Source organism: Giraffa tippelskirchi, chromosome 6 (assembly GCF_054371585.1).
Source record: "Giraffa tippelskirchi isolate mGirTip1 chromosome 6, T2T-mGirTip1v1.2.pri, whole genome shotgun sequence".
In the NCBI taxonomy this organism is placed as follows: domain Eukaryota; kingdom Metazoa; phylum Chordata; class Mammalia; order Artiodactyla; family Giraffidae; genus Giraffa; species Giraffa tippelskirchi.
The window spans coordinates 1044760-1061159 of record NC_137280.1 but is presented as its reverse complement, the minus strand read 5'-3'; the positions used below and the strand labels follow the sequence as shown (position 1 = coordinate 1061159).

General features: G+C 49.5%; 1 protein-coding gene across 2 annotated transcripts in view; it reads left to right on the top strand.

Moving 5' to 3' along the window:
* DEPTOR (DEP domain containing MTOR interacting protein) overlaps positions 1-16400 on the top strand; it is a 153947-nt gene that overhangs the window by 40019 nt on the left and 97528 nt on the right. The window contains exons 2-3 of one of the 2 annotated variants that reach the window (XM_081504805.1): positions 4656-4834; positions 6212-6335. The exons of the other annotated variant lie outside the window; for it this stretch is intronic. Of the exons in view, the coding sequence (XP_081360931.1) occupies positions 4656-4834; positions 6212-6335 (303 nt within the window). The remainder of the gene's footprint in view (positions 1-4655; positions 4835-6211; positions 6336-16400) is intronic. 2 annotated transcript variants of the gene reach the window in all.

Here is a 16400-nt window from a genome sequence, read left to right as displayed (position 1 = left end):
TTCACTGCCGAGTCCCTGGTCAGGGAACTAAGCTCCCACAAGCCACACAGAATAACCGAAAAACAAAAAACCACATAGACACCCACACAACAGGGTTAAAACTTTGGGAGTGGACAGCCCCAGGAGTGAAGCCATAGACGTTTTTTTTTTTTAAGATAAATTCCATAATATTAGCTGTTCACTAAGTCGTGGGGTGAGAAGCTTCCCTACTGTTTAGAAAAGGGTGTCATTTCTGTTAGTGTCCCTGTATACTTAGTTGTTCACCAAATATTTATTAAGTACTCACAGTGCCAGGCAAAACACTTGGTTATTTAGAGTATGAAAATTCTTATCTCTTTATTGGGATCATTTTTCTGGAATTTTTCATGCTCATTTTTAGCATTCCGTGTTTCTATCAAAGAGAAACAGATGGTAACAGTTACTGAACATTTTTAACCCCCGATAACATGTCTGAAAAGATCAAGTTCTAGGTCTGCCTCCCAGATCCGACGTTCTTTCTCCTCAGTATTTCTGCCCGGTTACCTACACGTGGACATACACCAGATCCTGGTGGGGCTGTGAGGGTCGCGACCAGAGCTGCGTGTACTGTGCGGTGTGAGGTTCAGAGGGAGGCAGGCCTGCTCCAGAAGGAGCACCAAACCCAGTGCTGAAGGGAGGTAACCCAAAGGCTCTGTTCTGTAGTGTTTAAAGACAAACATCACCTAATACATTTTTTTTTAAGTTGGAAAGTTTACAGGAGCTGAAACTTGTCTCTTGGCTCATAACATATTCCTCCTCCACCAAATTATATAGCAGCTGATTCCACATTTCAATTTCTAGATAAATTGGTCCTCATTATTCTTAGATTCCTGACAGACATCTCGTGTGAGAATTAATGTTTCGCATTCTGCCACTTTGAGCATGTTAAACAAATTACTCAGTGTCATCATCACTGAATTAATTAGAATGATTCATGTGATCACAGCACACCAACGTGAACGTGCTTTTTTTTTTTAATTGAGGCTCATTTACTTCTTATTAATACTTACAGCTCTACTTTTATATTATCTGTGACTTTAACATGAGCAGCCTCGGGGAGCTGTCAGGAGGATTAATGCCAGTAAAGCAATCAAAGCTGCATGGCTTTTAGTAAGGGCTCAAATGCTGTCTTTATCCTTATTAACCAGCTTTGTGATCGTGTGAGGAGATAATCAGGGTAGATGCCCTTATCCTGGTTTTACCAGCAAGGATGCTGACACTCAGAAGTTTGGTCGTCTTGAATTACTGGCCATCAGGATGAGAGCCAAGTCCTGTGTTCCTGACTGTCCTCATAAGTAACATTTTGGGGTTTAGTATTTCAACATGTGAATTTGTGGAGGATGAAAGCGTTCAGGCCACAGCAGTTAAGTCATTCGTGAAAATGCTTAGTTCAGTGCTGAGCATATAGTAGGAACTCCATTAAAAGTGTTGTTTTCTGGACCTTGGTGGTCTGGTGGTTGAGTCTGCCTTGCAGTGCAGGGGACGTGGGTTCGATCCCTGGTCAGGGGGCTAAGCTCCTACGAGGCGCTGAGCAGCTCAGCCTGTGTGCCACAGTGGAGATCGTGCGTTCTGCAGCTGAATCCCAATGCAGCCAGATAGATAGATAAATACTAAATAGAATAAATGGTTCTTTTCTCTCCGTGCACTTTGTATCTGTTAGGACTCTCATCTCTCTTCTCTCCCCGCCACCCGTCAACACCCCAGCTGAGCACTTCATCCCCAGACATCTCTGGAGCCTCCATCTTCAGCAGTTGGTGACTGTCTTCACTCAAGCTGCCACAGCCAAGAATCACCGACTGGGTGGCTTAAACATCAGCAGTTCACTGTCTTATACTTCTCGGGGCTAATGATCTGAGATCACGGCACTGGTGGGGCTGGTCCTCCTGAGGCCTCTCTCCGTGGCCTGTAGACGGACGCCCTCTCCCTGTGTCCTCACTGGTCCTCTGATCTGAGATCACGGCACTGGTGGGGCTGGTCCTCCTGAGGCCTCTCTCCGTGGCCTGTAGACGGACGCCCTCTCCCTGTGTCCTCACTGGTCTGATCTGAGATCACGGCACTGGTGGGGCTGGTCCTCCTGAGGCCTCTCTCCGTGGCCTGTAGACGGACGCCCTCTCCCTGTGTCCTCACTGGTCCTCTGATCTGAGATCACGGCACTGGTGGGGCTGGTCCTCCTGAGGCCTCTCTCCGTGGCCTGTAGACGGACGCCCTCTCCCTGTGTCCTCACTGGTCCTCTGATCTGAGATCACGGCACTGGTGGGGCTGGTCCTCCTGAGGCCTCTCTCCGTGGCCTGTAGACGGACGCCCTCTCCCTGTGTCCTCACTGGTCTGATCTGAGATCACGGCACTGGTGGGGCTGGTCCTCCTGAGGCCTCTCTCCGTGGCCTGTAGACGGACGCCCTCTCCCTGTGTCCTCACTGGTCCTCTGATCTGAGATCACGGCACTGGTGGGGCTGGCCCTCCTGAGGCCTCTCTCCGTGGCCTGTAGACGGACGCCCTCTCCCTGTGTCCTCACTGGTCTGATCTGAGATCACGGCACTGGTGGGGCTGGTCCTCCTGAGGCCTCTCTCCGTGGCCTGTAGACGGACGCCCTCTCCCTGTGTCCTCACTGGTCCTCTGATCTGAGATCACGGCACTGGTGGGGCTGGCCCTCCTGAGGCCTCTCTCCGTGGCCTGTAGACGGACGCCCTCTCCCTGTGTCCTCACTGGTCCTCTGATCTGAGATCACGGCACTGGTGGGGCTGGTCCTCCTGAGGCCTCTCTCCTTGGTCTGTAGATGGCCGCCCTCTCCCTGTATCTTCACGGGTCCTCCCTGTTGGCCTGTCTGTGTCCTGATCCCCACTTCTTGTAAGGACACTACTCCTGTAAGTCCAGGGCCTGCCCTAGTGACCTCATTTGCTTGTAATTACCTTTTAAAAGACCCTGTCTCCAAATGCAGTCACATTCTGAAGTACCAGGGATTATAGCCTCAATGTATGAATTTTAGGGGAACCCAGCTCAGCCTATGACAGTGGTGTAGCAAAGAAGAGCATCTTGGTCTCAGAGCTCCAGCCCAGAATGTTCCCAACTCAGAGTCATAACCCCTGGGATATCAAAACCCATTAAATTCCCTTTAGTTCACTCCAGCTGGCTCAGTGGGTAAAGAATCTGCCTGCAGTGCAGGAGACACAGGAGACCTGGGTTCAGTCCCTGGGTTGGGAAGATCCCCTAGAGGAGGGCGTGGCACCCCACTCCAGTATTCTTACCTAGAGAATCCTCATGGACGGAGGAGCCTGGTGGGCTACAGCCCACGGGGTCGCAAAGAGTTGGACTTGACTGAAGTGACTGAGCACGCAGACACATTAAAAAACAACAGGCAGGAGCAGGACCTAGTTCCTTCCTTAGGGAAAGGGAGGGGGTGGGACCTGGTCTGTGTCGGCTGCTGTCCTGGGTTGCTGGTGCTTAACAGACATTGTGGCCCCAAATCTCAGCATCACCGAGGATAGGGTAGGTGCTGCTGCTGAGTCGCTTCAGTCGTGTCCGATTCTGTGCGACCCCACAGACGGCAGCCCACCAGGCTCCGCCATCCCTGGGATTCTCCAGGCAAGAATACTGGAGTGGGTTGCCATTTCCTTCTCCAGTGCATGAAAGGGAAAAGTGAAAGTGAAGTTGCTCAGTCGTGTCCGACTCTTTGTGACCCCATGGACTGTAGCCCACCAGGCTCCTCCATCCCTGGGATTCTCCAGGCAAGAGTACTGGAGTGGGGTGCCATTGCCTTCTCCAGGGTAGGTGCAGTTGCCTCCATCTGACAGAGGAAGAAAGAGATGTTCACCTGGTTTCTGTGCGATTACTCAGTCAATCCTATTTCTCTGCAATATTGAGATAATGAAGTAAGATGCATAGGAGTCATGTGGGTGACCCCATGGATGTGCACTGCCAGGCTCCTCCATCCATGGGACTCTCCAGGCAAGAATACTGGAGTGGGTTGCCATGTCCTTCTCCAGGGGATCTTCCCGACCCAGGGATCGAACCCGGTCTCCCGCGGCTCCTGCATTTGCACCACTTGCCCAGCCGGGAAGCCCTGGTCTGTGTAAAGAGCCTCACAAGGGGATTGGCTGTTGCTCCTGAGAGGACGAGACCAGCAAGGGCAGGCATCTTCCTGCGTTTTCCGACTTAGGTCTCTACTGCTCGGACGTACCCGATGGGCAGGTTGGGTAGACGCTCATTCGTGTTTGCTGTGTGATGGAGTAAATTCAGAGGGGTTGGATTCTCAGTGGTCTGTGATGAAGAGGAAGTACCTGGTTTCCACCAGTTTCTAGAAGTTTATTAGTTGGTCGGTTGCAACTGTAAGCCCGCTGGTGGAGAGAGAGTGAGGGAGGGAGGCAGGAAAGGGAGAGAATGCTCTCCGGACTGACGCGGAGCGCTGTGTTGTCAGAGCTTGGGTCTTCCTCCCCTCCCTGTGTCATTCTGGATCGGTGCGTGGGGTCACTTTCTGGGGCCTCTGGCTCTGACCGGAGGGAAATGGCCCGCTGACAGAAGGGTATTTGGATGGCACTCTGATGCGTCTCGGGCTTGAGTTTTGTTACTGCTCTCTGGGATTGATTCAGTGATGGCGTGTTGTCATCAGAATTCCTAAAGTGATTGCCTACTTTTCTTTCCAGGCTCAGGCTGCATGAAGAAAAGGTGATTAAAGATAGGCGACATCATCTTAAAACCTACCCAAACTGTTTTGTCGCAAAAGAACTGATCGACTGGCTGATCGAACACAAGGAGGCCTCTGACAGAGAGACAGCGATTAAACTCATGCAGAAGCTGGCGGACCGGGGCATCATCCACCACGGTGAGGGAGGTGCCAGAGCTGTTTACGGCCAGGCGCTGTAGCGGGTGGGATCATGGTTCCCCAAGCAGGGATTGAACCCGCACCCTTGACTGGGAGTGCAGCGTCTTACCCACGGGACCCCCGGGGAAGCCCTGTATCTTCTGTTTCAGAGTGAACCCACCCGTGTAAGAAACGGAGCATTTTACTTTGTCTCCCGTGTGCCTCGCCCCAGCTACATTCCCTCCCTTCTTCCAAGAGGCATTTGGGTTTGTTTCCGTGGGCTTCCTTCCTTACACTTTTCCGTTTCTGGGTGTGCACCACTGAGCAATGTAACACGTTGTTTTAAATCACTGTAGAGATGCATGTTTATGCTGCTGCAGTTTGACCGACACCCTGTTTGTGGGATTCACTCACGCTGATAGTGTATCTTGTCCGCTCCTTCTCACTGCAGCGTGTACCATGGGTCCTTTGGCCATCACACCTCCATCCACTCCACTGAGGGATGGTTGGGCCGCATCCAGGCTTTTCTGTCACTCTGTGTTTCCGTGGCCATTCCAACCGTATTTCTCTGAAACGTCTAACCCTGGCCAAGGCCCTTCACGTGCTGCTGCTCTCTTGGGCTGAAATGCCCGACATCTTCCTTTCAGCTCATTTTCTACTCCTTCTTCAGGTCTCCACTTGCACTCAGGCTCTTCAGAGGCGTACTTCCCCGCAGTGGGGGTACTAGGTGCTCCTTTCATATCTCCTCAGCTCTTTCGTAGCTGTATCACATCATGTTTTAATTACATATAGCTGCTGCTGCTGCTGCTAAGTCGCTTCAGTCGTGTCCGACTCTGTGCGACCCCATAGACGGCAGCCCACCAGGCTCCGCCGTCCCTGGGATTCTCCAGGCAAGAATACTGGAGTGGGTTGCCATTTCCTTCTCCAATGCATGAAAGTGAAAAGTGAAAGTGAAATCGCTCAATCGTGTCCGACTCTTAGAGACCCCGTGGACTGCAGCCCACCAGGCTCCGCCGTCCCTGGGATTCTCCAGGCAAGAGTACTGGAGTGGGGTGCCATTGCCTTCTCCAGTTACATATAGACCTGTTTCTATCTCGCTGGATTTCACATTCTTTCAGGCTGATGCCTACCCTATTATCGTGCTCAAGAAGAGTTTGTGGAAAGAAGGGTGAGTTGAGTTTTGTGACTCTCTTAACAAATGATGATGATGATAGCTAATAAAATGAGCACTTTTCTGTGCCAGGGACTGTGCTAAATACATGTATTAAATTGTAAAGTAGTATGCTTGAGAAATTAGGTAATAAAACAGATCTTAATTAGCATCTGCGTTCATCTGAGTAATTAATAAGAGGTTTGCTGTCTGTTTTTATTTGCCTCTCTGTGTATGTTGTCTTTCAGTCTGTGATGAGCATAAGGAATTCAAGGACGTCAAACTGTTCTACCGCTTCAGGAAGGATGATGGCACCTTCCCCCTGGACAACGAAGTGAAGGCCTTCGTGAGGGGACAGAGGCTGTATGAGAAGTAGGTTGCGTGTGGAACCCTCCGCTCAAACCTTGTAGGGCTCTTTGCATGTTTTATGATTTTGACTTCAGCCCAGCTCTTCCATGTGGGATGGTTGCATAACCCTTCCTTTTAATATGAGAAAACTCCATCACTCACTTGCTTTTATCTTTGCCAGAAATTAAGTTGGTTTCATGAGATTCTTCATAAGGAATTTATTTCAGTAGTATTTTCTATATTTAGGTCGATTTAACATACTCCAAAGGTGAAAACAGAAGGCTGGCCTTGCCGTCTGCCATGCGGCGATGCAGTTGCCTGTTTTAAGTGTTAGTGCTGGACTTGGCAGCACAGTCGTGTAAATGGCTGCAGAGGCATCGTCAAGTGCAGGGGAAGCTCAGGTTCAGGCCAAGAGATGAGCCGTGAGAACTTCAGAGGGCACAGTGGGTGAAGAGGAGTAACCTCTCAGCCCTTCGGAGGAGAGGACTGTGCTGTGGCCCCAGAGGCTTTGGTTGGTGGATCTGGGCTCTCCCAGCGCTTTGTCTCTGAGCTGACCTGCTGTTTCTGTGGTTCCGTCCCAACCTACCTCCCTGGTTTTTTCCAGGGCGACCCTTAGAGAAAGGAATGAAGGGGCAGTGGCGCCCTTTCCTGAACTCGGCCTGCCTTTCCCAGCACGCATTCATCACATACAAGAGCCTCCTCTGCAAGTGGGTGGGTGCCGGGGGCAGAGGCACCTGGGTGGTCCCATTAAGTACCATGAGGGTCAGGAGCCAGGCCAGCTTTGAGTTCTAACCGTGTGACCTCACCCTTGTGAGCCTCAGTGTCCTCCTTTCTGACATGAACGTGGGTGATGGCGCTGTTCAGCGCTGCTGTGGGAGCGTGAAGAATCGTCTGTGTCAAGTACTGAAACACCTGGCCCAGTAACTCTTGTGTGTCGTCAGATCCCGTGGAGGACAGCGTCTCAGACACCAGCCTGACGCTGCGGCCACCCTCGGTCCTGTCTCTCCCGTGTCCTGCCTCTGGCGCTGGGGCTGTGCAGACGCTTCCTGCCCTGTCGGTGCTATTTCTCCTGGTTCCCTCACCGCCTGCGCTGTCTGCAAGCATAGGAAACCCTCGTCTCCCTGATCTACGCGACTTTGACTGGGAGGCTCCGGTCAGCGCCTCCGCCTGTATCCTGGGGAACGTGCAGTGTGTCGCTGCGGCTTTCTTTTGCTTTCGTCGTTCCTTTTGGAAAATCCTAGCGGGTGTTGAGTATTTAGGACCCTGCTGGTCCGCTGACACTAGTAAGACTGTACGTCGTCAAACACACACTTGTCAGTGTTCCCAGTGGCCCAGTGCGTAGGATTCTGGGCTTTCCCTGCTGGGGCCGGGTTCAGTCCCTGGTCTGGGGACTGAGATCCTGCAAAAAACAAACCAAAAAAACATATCATTTCCACGGAAGGATGCCCAGGGATTCTGTAGCACTCTTTTCTAGCTGTACATTATCTCTTGAGACCTGGGTAGTCACCTTATGGGAGCCGGGGTCACTGACAGTTGAAACGTCTGACAGAGAACTTTCCTTACTAGTGGGACGGGTGTGATAAGAAAGTTGAAGGAAGTTGTTCACAGCGTCCAGAAAACGCTCACCCAGCCCCACCCTTTGCTGCTTCTCGCCTTACGTCCTCGGTACCATTCACACCACACTGTGCGTCTCTTCCGCCTCTGGGCACTCATTAATTCACGAACTATTCCACAGATGCTTACTGAGCCCTCCGCGCTTGGCAGGCACAGTTACAGCCCCTGGAAATGTGCCCTGGATCAAAGACAGACAAAGCCTCTGCCTCTGCGGAGCTCGCGGTCTCGTTGAAGAGGCAGATGTTAAAGGGGTAACAGGTGAAGATGAGTATAGTTTAGTACAGGGTGTGTGGTGATAGAGAGAGAGCCTTCCCGGGAGTGGTGAGGTGTGTTGAGGGACAGGGAACACATCCCTAAGAGGCGGTGTTTGAATGAAGCGTGGATCTGCTGGAACAGCTTCCCGGGTGGAGGGTGCAGCAGGGTGAAGGCTTGGGTGGGAATGCGCTCAGCGTGTTTCAGGACAGCGAGGAGGCCAGAGCGTCTGGGGAGAGGAGGGAGGGGGTAAGCGGTGGGACATGGACTGGGCCAGGCTGCCGCAATGTCGAAGGTTTCACGGGAGGTGTGACGGGAGCCCGTTGCGGGGGGTGGGTGGCTCCGGTGGTGACCTGATGTGCTTTTGCATATGATGTCGCCTTTGTCCAGCGGACTCTCTCTGCCAGGCTCAGCCCTTTCCCTCTGACTCTTCCGGGCCTTGTGTTCAGTATGACCTTTTCTGAGCATCCGTCCATGTCCCCTTAGGATGGACTCAGGTGATGCTCCTGTATGTTTACTCCGTGAGAGGGGCTGTATTAGATTTTCACCTTTGTGTGTCTGCAGCATTAGACAAGACATTTAAGCAGAGGAGTTGCTTTATACTTCTTTCTATTGCCTGCATGTTCACCTGTGCCTCGCCAGGCATAGATGGTAAATAATTTGCTAAAAAGGGTAACAAGACTTTTGATGCCTGGACGAGCTGACCAATGTTGCTGGACTTTTTGTGTGTGCAGTTGGCTTTCTATCCACTAGTGTTCAGTGTCTCGGTTCCAAGTAAATTTATTTCCTCAAACTGCTTGTAAAGTTAGCAGTAGGAGAAGTCATTTCATAAGCACCTACCCTGGCATGACCTAACTGTCACCTCACAAATCTTGGCTCCTACTTTTTCGATTGCCAGAATGCGTATGGAGCAAACTCTCAGGCCTTTGGAATTGATAGTTCAGTTTGCCTATTTGATCAGTTTAGTTTAGTTGTTTTTAATGCATTTTCCTTGTTTCTCTGGCCATCTTTTTCATGAATCTCAGCATGGATTATTATTTTCTAAGTTTTGGATACTTAAAAGGATAACATTAAGAAATGTTGGTTTTGTTTATGATTCATGTTTTCAAGAATTTTTATTATTTGAAAATTGACTCTGGGACTTCTCTGGTGGTCCAGCGATTAAGCCTGTGTGCTTCCACTGCAGGGGTCGTGGTCAGGGCACTGACATCCCACATCTCACATCCCACAACCGACAGCAACCAAAGAATTCACCTTTCCCCTCTGTGTTATTCCACCAGAACCTGTGTTTAGGATATTTGCAGTAGTTGGGAAAGAAGATCTTGCAAAATATATGTTCCTTTAGTTGTGTTCCTTTTAAGATAATAATAGATAATATTTGTTGATTGATAGCTATATATCAAATGTCTTGACTAATCTGTTTTATTTAATCATCATAACAACCCCCTACTTAGATGCTTCATTGGTCCCGTTTTATAGATGAGAAAAATGTCACAGGGAGAGGTTAAATATTAAATCTTTTATCCAAGGTCACTTCATTAGTAAAAAAGAAAACCAGCTGGGTATGAACCCAAGGGTCCAGAGTCCAAACATATTGTTACTACGCTATTAATGAATCTTTTCTGTTTCCTTCAATGGGGATTAAATGATTGGAATCAGTATTTACTTCCAAAATATAACATGGAGTTTGTGAGTACCCGAGTATAGAATTTCCTATAAAAATTTACTGAAACTATTCCAGGATTTTAAAGTAGATGTAGGAAAGGAGGAGTAAAGTGATTCTTATTCATGGTAAATCTCAGTGATGTTCTGTAAATATAATAAAAACAACAACTTTTATTTGTACGTTAAGCTTCTCAAAGCACTGCATTTAGATTATTTTGTCTGAACCCCCTGCATAGAGTGATAATAGAATAATAAATCGTAATAGTAATGACAGTAACGATAGCATTGCTGTTCAGTCGCTCACTCGTGTCTGACTCTGCAACTCCGTGGACTGCAGCACACCAGGCTTCCCTGTCCTTCACCATCTCCCGGAGTTTGCTAACTTATGTGCATTGAGTCGGTGATGCCATCCAGCCATCTCATCCTCTGTCATCCCTTCTCCTCCTGCCCTCAATCTTTCCCAGCATCAGGGTCTTTTCCAGTGAGTCAGCTCTTCGCATGAGGTGGCCAAAGTATTGGAGTTTCAGCTTCAACATCAGTCCTTCCAATGAACACCCAGGACTGATTTCCTTCAGGATGGACTGGTTGGATCTCCATGCAGTCCAAGGGACTCTCAAGAGTCTTCTCCAACACCACAGTTCAGAAGCATCAATTCTTCGGTGCTCAGCTTTCTTTATATGCATATGTGTGCTATGTGTTCAGCCGTGTCCCACTCTTTGCGACCCCGTGGACTGTAGCCCACCAGGCTCCTCTGTCCATGGGATTGTCCAGGCAAGCATACTGGAGTGGGTTGCCATTTCCTTTCCAGGGTCTTTGTATGCATAGTAAATAGTAATATAAAATGGGTGGGGCCTTACCTGACTGTCGCAGAAGGAGGGGAGTCTGGACCTGGAGCGGTGACGTCACCTCCGTGTTGCTGCCGCAGCTCCAGGGACAGGAGAGGTCAGCTGGGATGGCAGGTACGCGGCAGCCTCCCCGCCTGCCCGCAGCCCTGAGGGCCTGGCCCTATTGTCAGTATTTCCTTTGCGCTCTCCTCTGGCTTGTTTGTTCTGTGTTATTAATAGGCCTTTGTGTAACTTGGGGGTTTCTGGCCGGAGTTTTGCTGAAACATGCTGATTTGGGGGCCCTCTGCCTTTCTAACCCCTGGCGCTGTCAACCTCATGGACTTGTGGGTTCACGTGGATGGACTGGTTTCAGCACGTGGGGCAGGGCTACCCGAAGTAGGAGCCATCCCTGCTGCCAGCTCCAGGGGGTCTGAGAAGGAGGGCTGTGCTCCAGGTGTGTGCCAGACGAGCCATCAGGGGGACTTCGTCTCAGTCCCGCGGGCCGCTGCGCTTCAGCAGGCTTCCTGCCGCCTTCCTGGGCAGCTGTGGACTCAGGGCGCAGAGACGGGGCGCATGTCTCCCTGGGGGGCCTTCCGGCTCCACACTCACCTTTGCACAGACACACAGACTCACGGACACACAGACTCACGGACACACGGACTCACGGACACACGGACTCACACACAGACTCACAGACACACGGACTCATGGACACATGGACTTACGGACTCACAGACACATGGACACATGGACTCACGGACACAGATGCACAGACACACGGATGCATGGACTCACAGATTCACAGACACACGGACTCACACACAGACTCATGGACTCACACAGACTCACGGACACACAGACGGACTCATGGACACACAGACGCACGGACTCACAGACACGCGGAGTCACGGACACATAGACACACGGACGCTCAGACGCACAGACTCACAGACACACAGACACACGGACTCACGGACACATAGACACACGGACGCACGGACGCACGGACTCACAGACACACAGACAGACGCACAGACGCACAGCACAGGGACGGATCGCAGGTGCTCCCAAACAGGGCAGTTCTTAGTTCTCCAATATCACCTTTGAAAGGAGGAAAGGCATCAGTGCCTTAAAGCAGCAGCCCGGACTCTGCATGTTGCCCTCACATGGGAGGTGTGTTGTGTGCACCTTCCAGACTGCAAAGCTTGACTATCTTGCAGCACTTGGCACAGTAGATCTGTTTCAGAAAAAAGGGTGAGCTCAGGAGAACCAAGTGCTCCGTGTACTAACAAACGGTCAGCTACGCAGAGAGCATATGAGTGTGGGCACAGTCTGGACCGAGCTTACCAAGACTAACAGTTGAAACGCACATTTTTAAACTAACCTTGATCTCATCTTCAGGTGTAGAGGAGACTTCTTAGTTTTATTATTGTTTTTTTAATTTAGTTTTTATTTTATATTGGGGTATAGTTGACTTACAATGCTGTGTTAGTTTCAGGCGTACAGTAAAGTGAATCAGCTTAGACATATACATATTCCCTTTTTTTTCAGATTCTTTTCCAATAGAGGTTATTATAGAATATTGAGTCTAGTTCCCTGTGCTATACAGCGTGTCCCTGTTGATTATCTATATATATTTTGTATATAGTAGTGCATATATGTTAATCCCAATCTCCTAATTTCTGAGACTTCTTAATTTTAATTTAACTCAGTGTTAATATGGAGTTTAACCCATTCTAGGTCTGGTTCAGGAAGGCATTAGTTTTTCATCCAGAGGGTCTTAGTTTTCTTATTATCAGGATTTTTCTTGTTACCAGTTTCTGTCTCCAGTCACCAGCAGTCTATTTATTCTGCTTAAGAGGGTACACTGGTTGAAGAGTTAAAGTCCCGGTATGCCATTAGAGTTCTTCCAGTTCCCACTGCTTCCTTTACGTGCTCTATTCCATAGAACTGACGAGAAATATTAAGGAGAAACTGTATACAAAGGGGAAAAGCCCTTTTGTGTGCTTTATCTTATCAGAGGTTTCTCTACCATGTGCCCCTGAGATTTTTTTTCCTGTTCCCTCCCAGTGGCTGGCACAATAAATATTTGTTGAATGAACAAAGAACTCTACATGCAGGGATTGCTACGAGCTGCCCAACTGGAGCCACAGAAAAGCGAAACAGAGCTTGCTTTTCATGCTAAGCGATGGGAGTCAGAGGTCTACCTTACCTTACCTCTTCAAAGCTTACAGAGCATCCTGGCTGTTCACACGCCTGATGCTGCATAGCTCTCTGAGTTATACCCAGTAGGCACCGTTAATCCCATTGCAGAGATGGACACGTGAGTTGAAAGAGGCTTAATGGCTAATATAATGTGAAAACACGGAGCTGGAGTGTTTTTTTTTAAAGAGACTCAAGTTTTTGTTTCTGTCTTCTTGCATTTGCTGAATAAAAGTGCTTTCCAAACTGAGATCTTGAATTCTGCAAATTGATTCAGGTTTTATGTTCAAAATAGATCTTGATTATTTTCCAGACTGTAATAAAAGTACTTCCTAATGTGTTAATTAGTGGTTTCACAGATTCTTGGAGTAAATGTTTCCTTCTTGGATTATTTGAAGGGTATCCTAAAATTTCAGTGTAAGTGGATTAAAAATTGTTACCTTTTGTAACTGTTTGGTCTGGGGGACAAGGCATGGTTTTGATGCTGTGTGACACGTGTGGAGAACAGTCGGAGTCTTGCGATCTTATCTTACTTGCACGCTAACAAGTTCGCCTGCCGCCACTTCCTGGATGTGGGCAGGAGACCCCCAGGTCCGGGAACAGAGGACAGGTCATCATTCTCGTAGCGAGAGTGGCGTCACTTTCTCAGCAGTTCTTCTAAGCCTCGGCTCCCAAAGAGCAGCTCGGTGAGGTGCAGCTGATGCCTGCCCGGGTGGGGTCACCGAAGAGGAACCCAGGCTCCAACCTTGTAATGTCTTCAACAGACCTGCTTTCCAGCCCATAAGGAGACATTAGCTTTATCTTCCAGATCTGTTCACTGTGCAGACCTGCTTGAAAAGATGGTAGAGGAGTTGGAGAGACAGAGGAGGAGGTCTGAAGACGCTGGTGATCCTGATGAGGGGCTAACAGGGCATCCCCGATGCTCAGTGTAGACCGTGACTTTACGTGCGCTTTGTTAGCAACGCCTCCCTTCTGCACCAGGGAGATACAGACCGTGATTCTCCCTTCAGCAAGTAAGGAAATCGAGGCTAGAGGGCTGAATGAACTTGCTTACCTTCAAAGAGCCAGAAATCAGGGGGAGCATTTCAAACCCTGGTTTCCAGCTCCAGAGCCCATGAGCCCGCATGGAACCATTTTCAGTCCTCAGCTTTGAGTTTACAAAGTTTCTACCCCTTCCATCTGAGGTTGTAGCAGGAACGAACACCAGTAAACAGTGGTAAACAGAATGCAGCTTGATAGATTTTTAAGTGGGCCTGTGAGAAGCTTGCATCACCTGGTTCCTACCGAGGCCTTGGGCCTGGATTTGGAAATCGCGGTTCTTCTTGACTGCTTCTTGGCAACGCCGTGCTCTCTCTCGTACAATGAATACACGGCAGTGAGACTGGGGCTTTGTTAACATGCAGGACAGGCAGCAGGCCAGCTGCACTTGTCAGAAGTCGTCAGCCCTAGATTGTCATCTACAGATTTCTAGCCCTGGTTGATTATTCAGAAATGACTTGATTTAGAGGTAGACGCACCTAGCTGCTTCAACAGTAGAATTGATTCATTGACGGAGATTCATTGCCGGTCATTTCTGCCAAGTTTTGCTAATCTTGTGTAATCACAGGGCAGCGAACCAAGCCTCTGTAACATTGATTTCACCAATCAATCTCTGTAGTTATTTTTCAACTTGGTAGAATGGAAAGACCGTCTAAGATTTCTGGGGTTGGAGAAGCGTGTGTCAGAGTTCTTCCTCGGCCACTCAGTGAGACAGTCAACCTTTCTGAGTCTGTTTCTCATCTGTAGAATTGGAAGAACAGGCATAACTCACAGACTTGCCGTGAGGACTAGATGAGGTTAAGCTGAGCAGAGTCTCACCTCGTACTGGCTGTGTCGTTTCTGATATATAAGGGAAAACGCATATCGTCCAAGTTATCCTTGCATGACCCAAGCTGCATAAAAACACACGTGCTTTTATATACGAGAGTTGGATTCTGCACAGTGAGAGGGGCCTAGCCTGTGTGCAGGACATTTCTGTTTGTCTTCCACACTCATCCTCTGCTCTTTCTCAAGCTGCTGGGTGCCCTGGGGCTGACTTTCGTGGTGGCCGTGTCAACAGGCTGTGTTGCCATTGGGGGGTCAGCGTGAGGGCTCAGAGGGAAGTAGGTGGACGGGAGGAGAGAGAGGTCAGAACTCTGGTCTCTGCTCCCTCCCCGCTGTGAGGGGCTGAGCTCCCGTCAGCAGCCTCTCTGTAACACCCAACCCTCCCGGGCTCTGCACGCTGCTCTCCCTCCATAATCCTGGGGCCCGGGCTTGTTCATGGTCCCAGTCCCATGGGCTGGGTCTCCACCAGCTCTTCTAGTTTCCTATAACCCTGCCCGTAGCTTGAGTGGTTCTTTTATGATACACTACCTCTGTGGTAAAGAATCAGCCTGCAGTGCAGGAGATGTGGATCCAGTCCCTGGGTCGAGAAGGTCCCCTGGAGGAGGGCGTGGCAACCCACTCCAGTATTCTTGCCTGGAGAATCCCATGGACAGAGGAGCCTGGGGGCTACAGTCCACGGGGTCCCAAGAGAGTTGGACACGACTGAGGACTGAGCACACATGTGCGTGTGCCACAGGAAGCTCCCAGGAACCTCCTATGAGCCCATTTGTAACTTAAAAAAAAATACCATTTATATATGTGGCTGCGTTGGGTCTCAGTTGCAGGGTCTTCATTGCAGCGTGCACGATCTTCCTTGTGGCAGGCAGGATCTAGTTCCCTGACCAGGGATCGAACCTGGGCCCCCTGCATTGAAAGCTCGATGTCTTCGCCATTGGATCAGCAGCAAAGTCCCAGCCCATTTGTGCATTTTTATAGTTTCCTGCTGGGACCCTGATTGCTGGAGCCTGGAGACGCTACCCAGGATCTGAAACGAGTCCTCTCCTATCTCCTTGAATGGACAGGCATGCAGAATTGGCCCACTCTGTTGGTGAAAATTTCACTGGCTCTTTCTGTTTTTTCCTGAGCATATGCCATGTGGTGATGTCATGGTTGGAGCTGACGTGGGGTACTCTCCCTCTTGTATGAGTATGGAGTATGGTTGGGTTATAAGAAGGTTTTTTGGCTTGCTTTCTGTTCCCGTATCAACCTGAGTTCTAGCTCAGCAACCTCATCAGCTGTTTCTCCAAGATGGTTGTGCTTGATGTTTCTGTCTGTCCAGCTTGACTAGAAGCTCTTTGGGGTCGTGGACCTTACAGTTGCACACAACATCGGAGCCTCAGTGTCCAGCATATAGCATGTAGCAGATAGAAGTTTGCTGAAGAGATGAACAGATCAGTGAATGCATGGTCAGCCTTACTTAGGAGAGCCCCTTTCTGTGCTAACCTTGGAATGTTCAAGTTGAACTAAAGCCAGTGGTAGATATTTACTAGTCTAAGTCTAAGATCACTATTTGTATTTACTCATTGCAGGTTCTGATCACAAACATTCAAAGGATAAGAATGATCATTACAACCATCATTTTAAGCCATCGATTATAGCCATACTTACAGCCATCAGGACTCATAGTGAG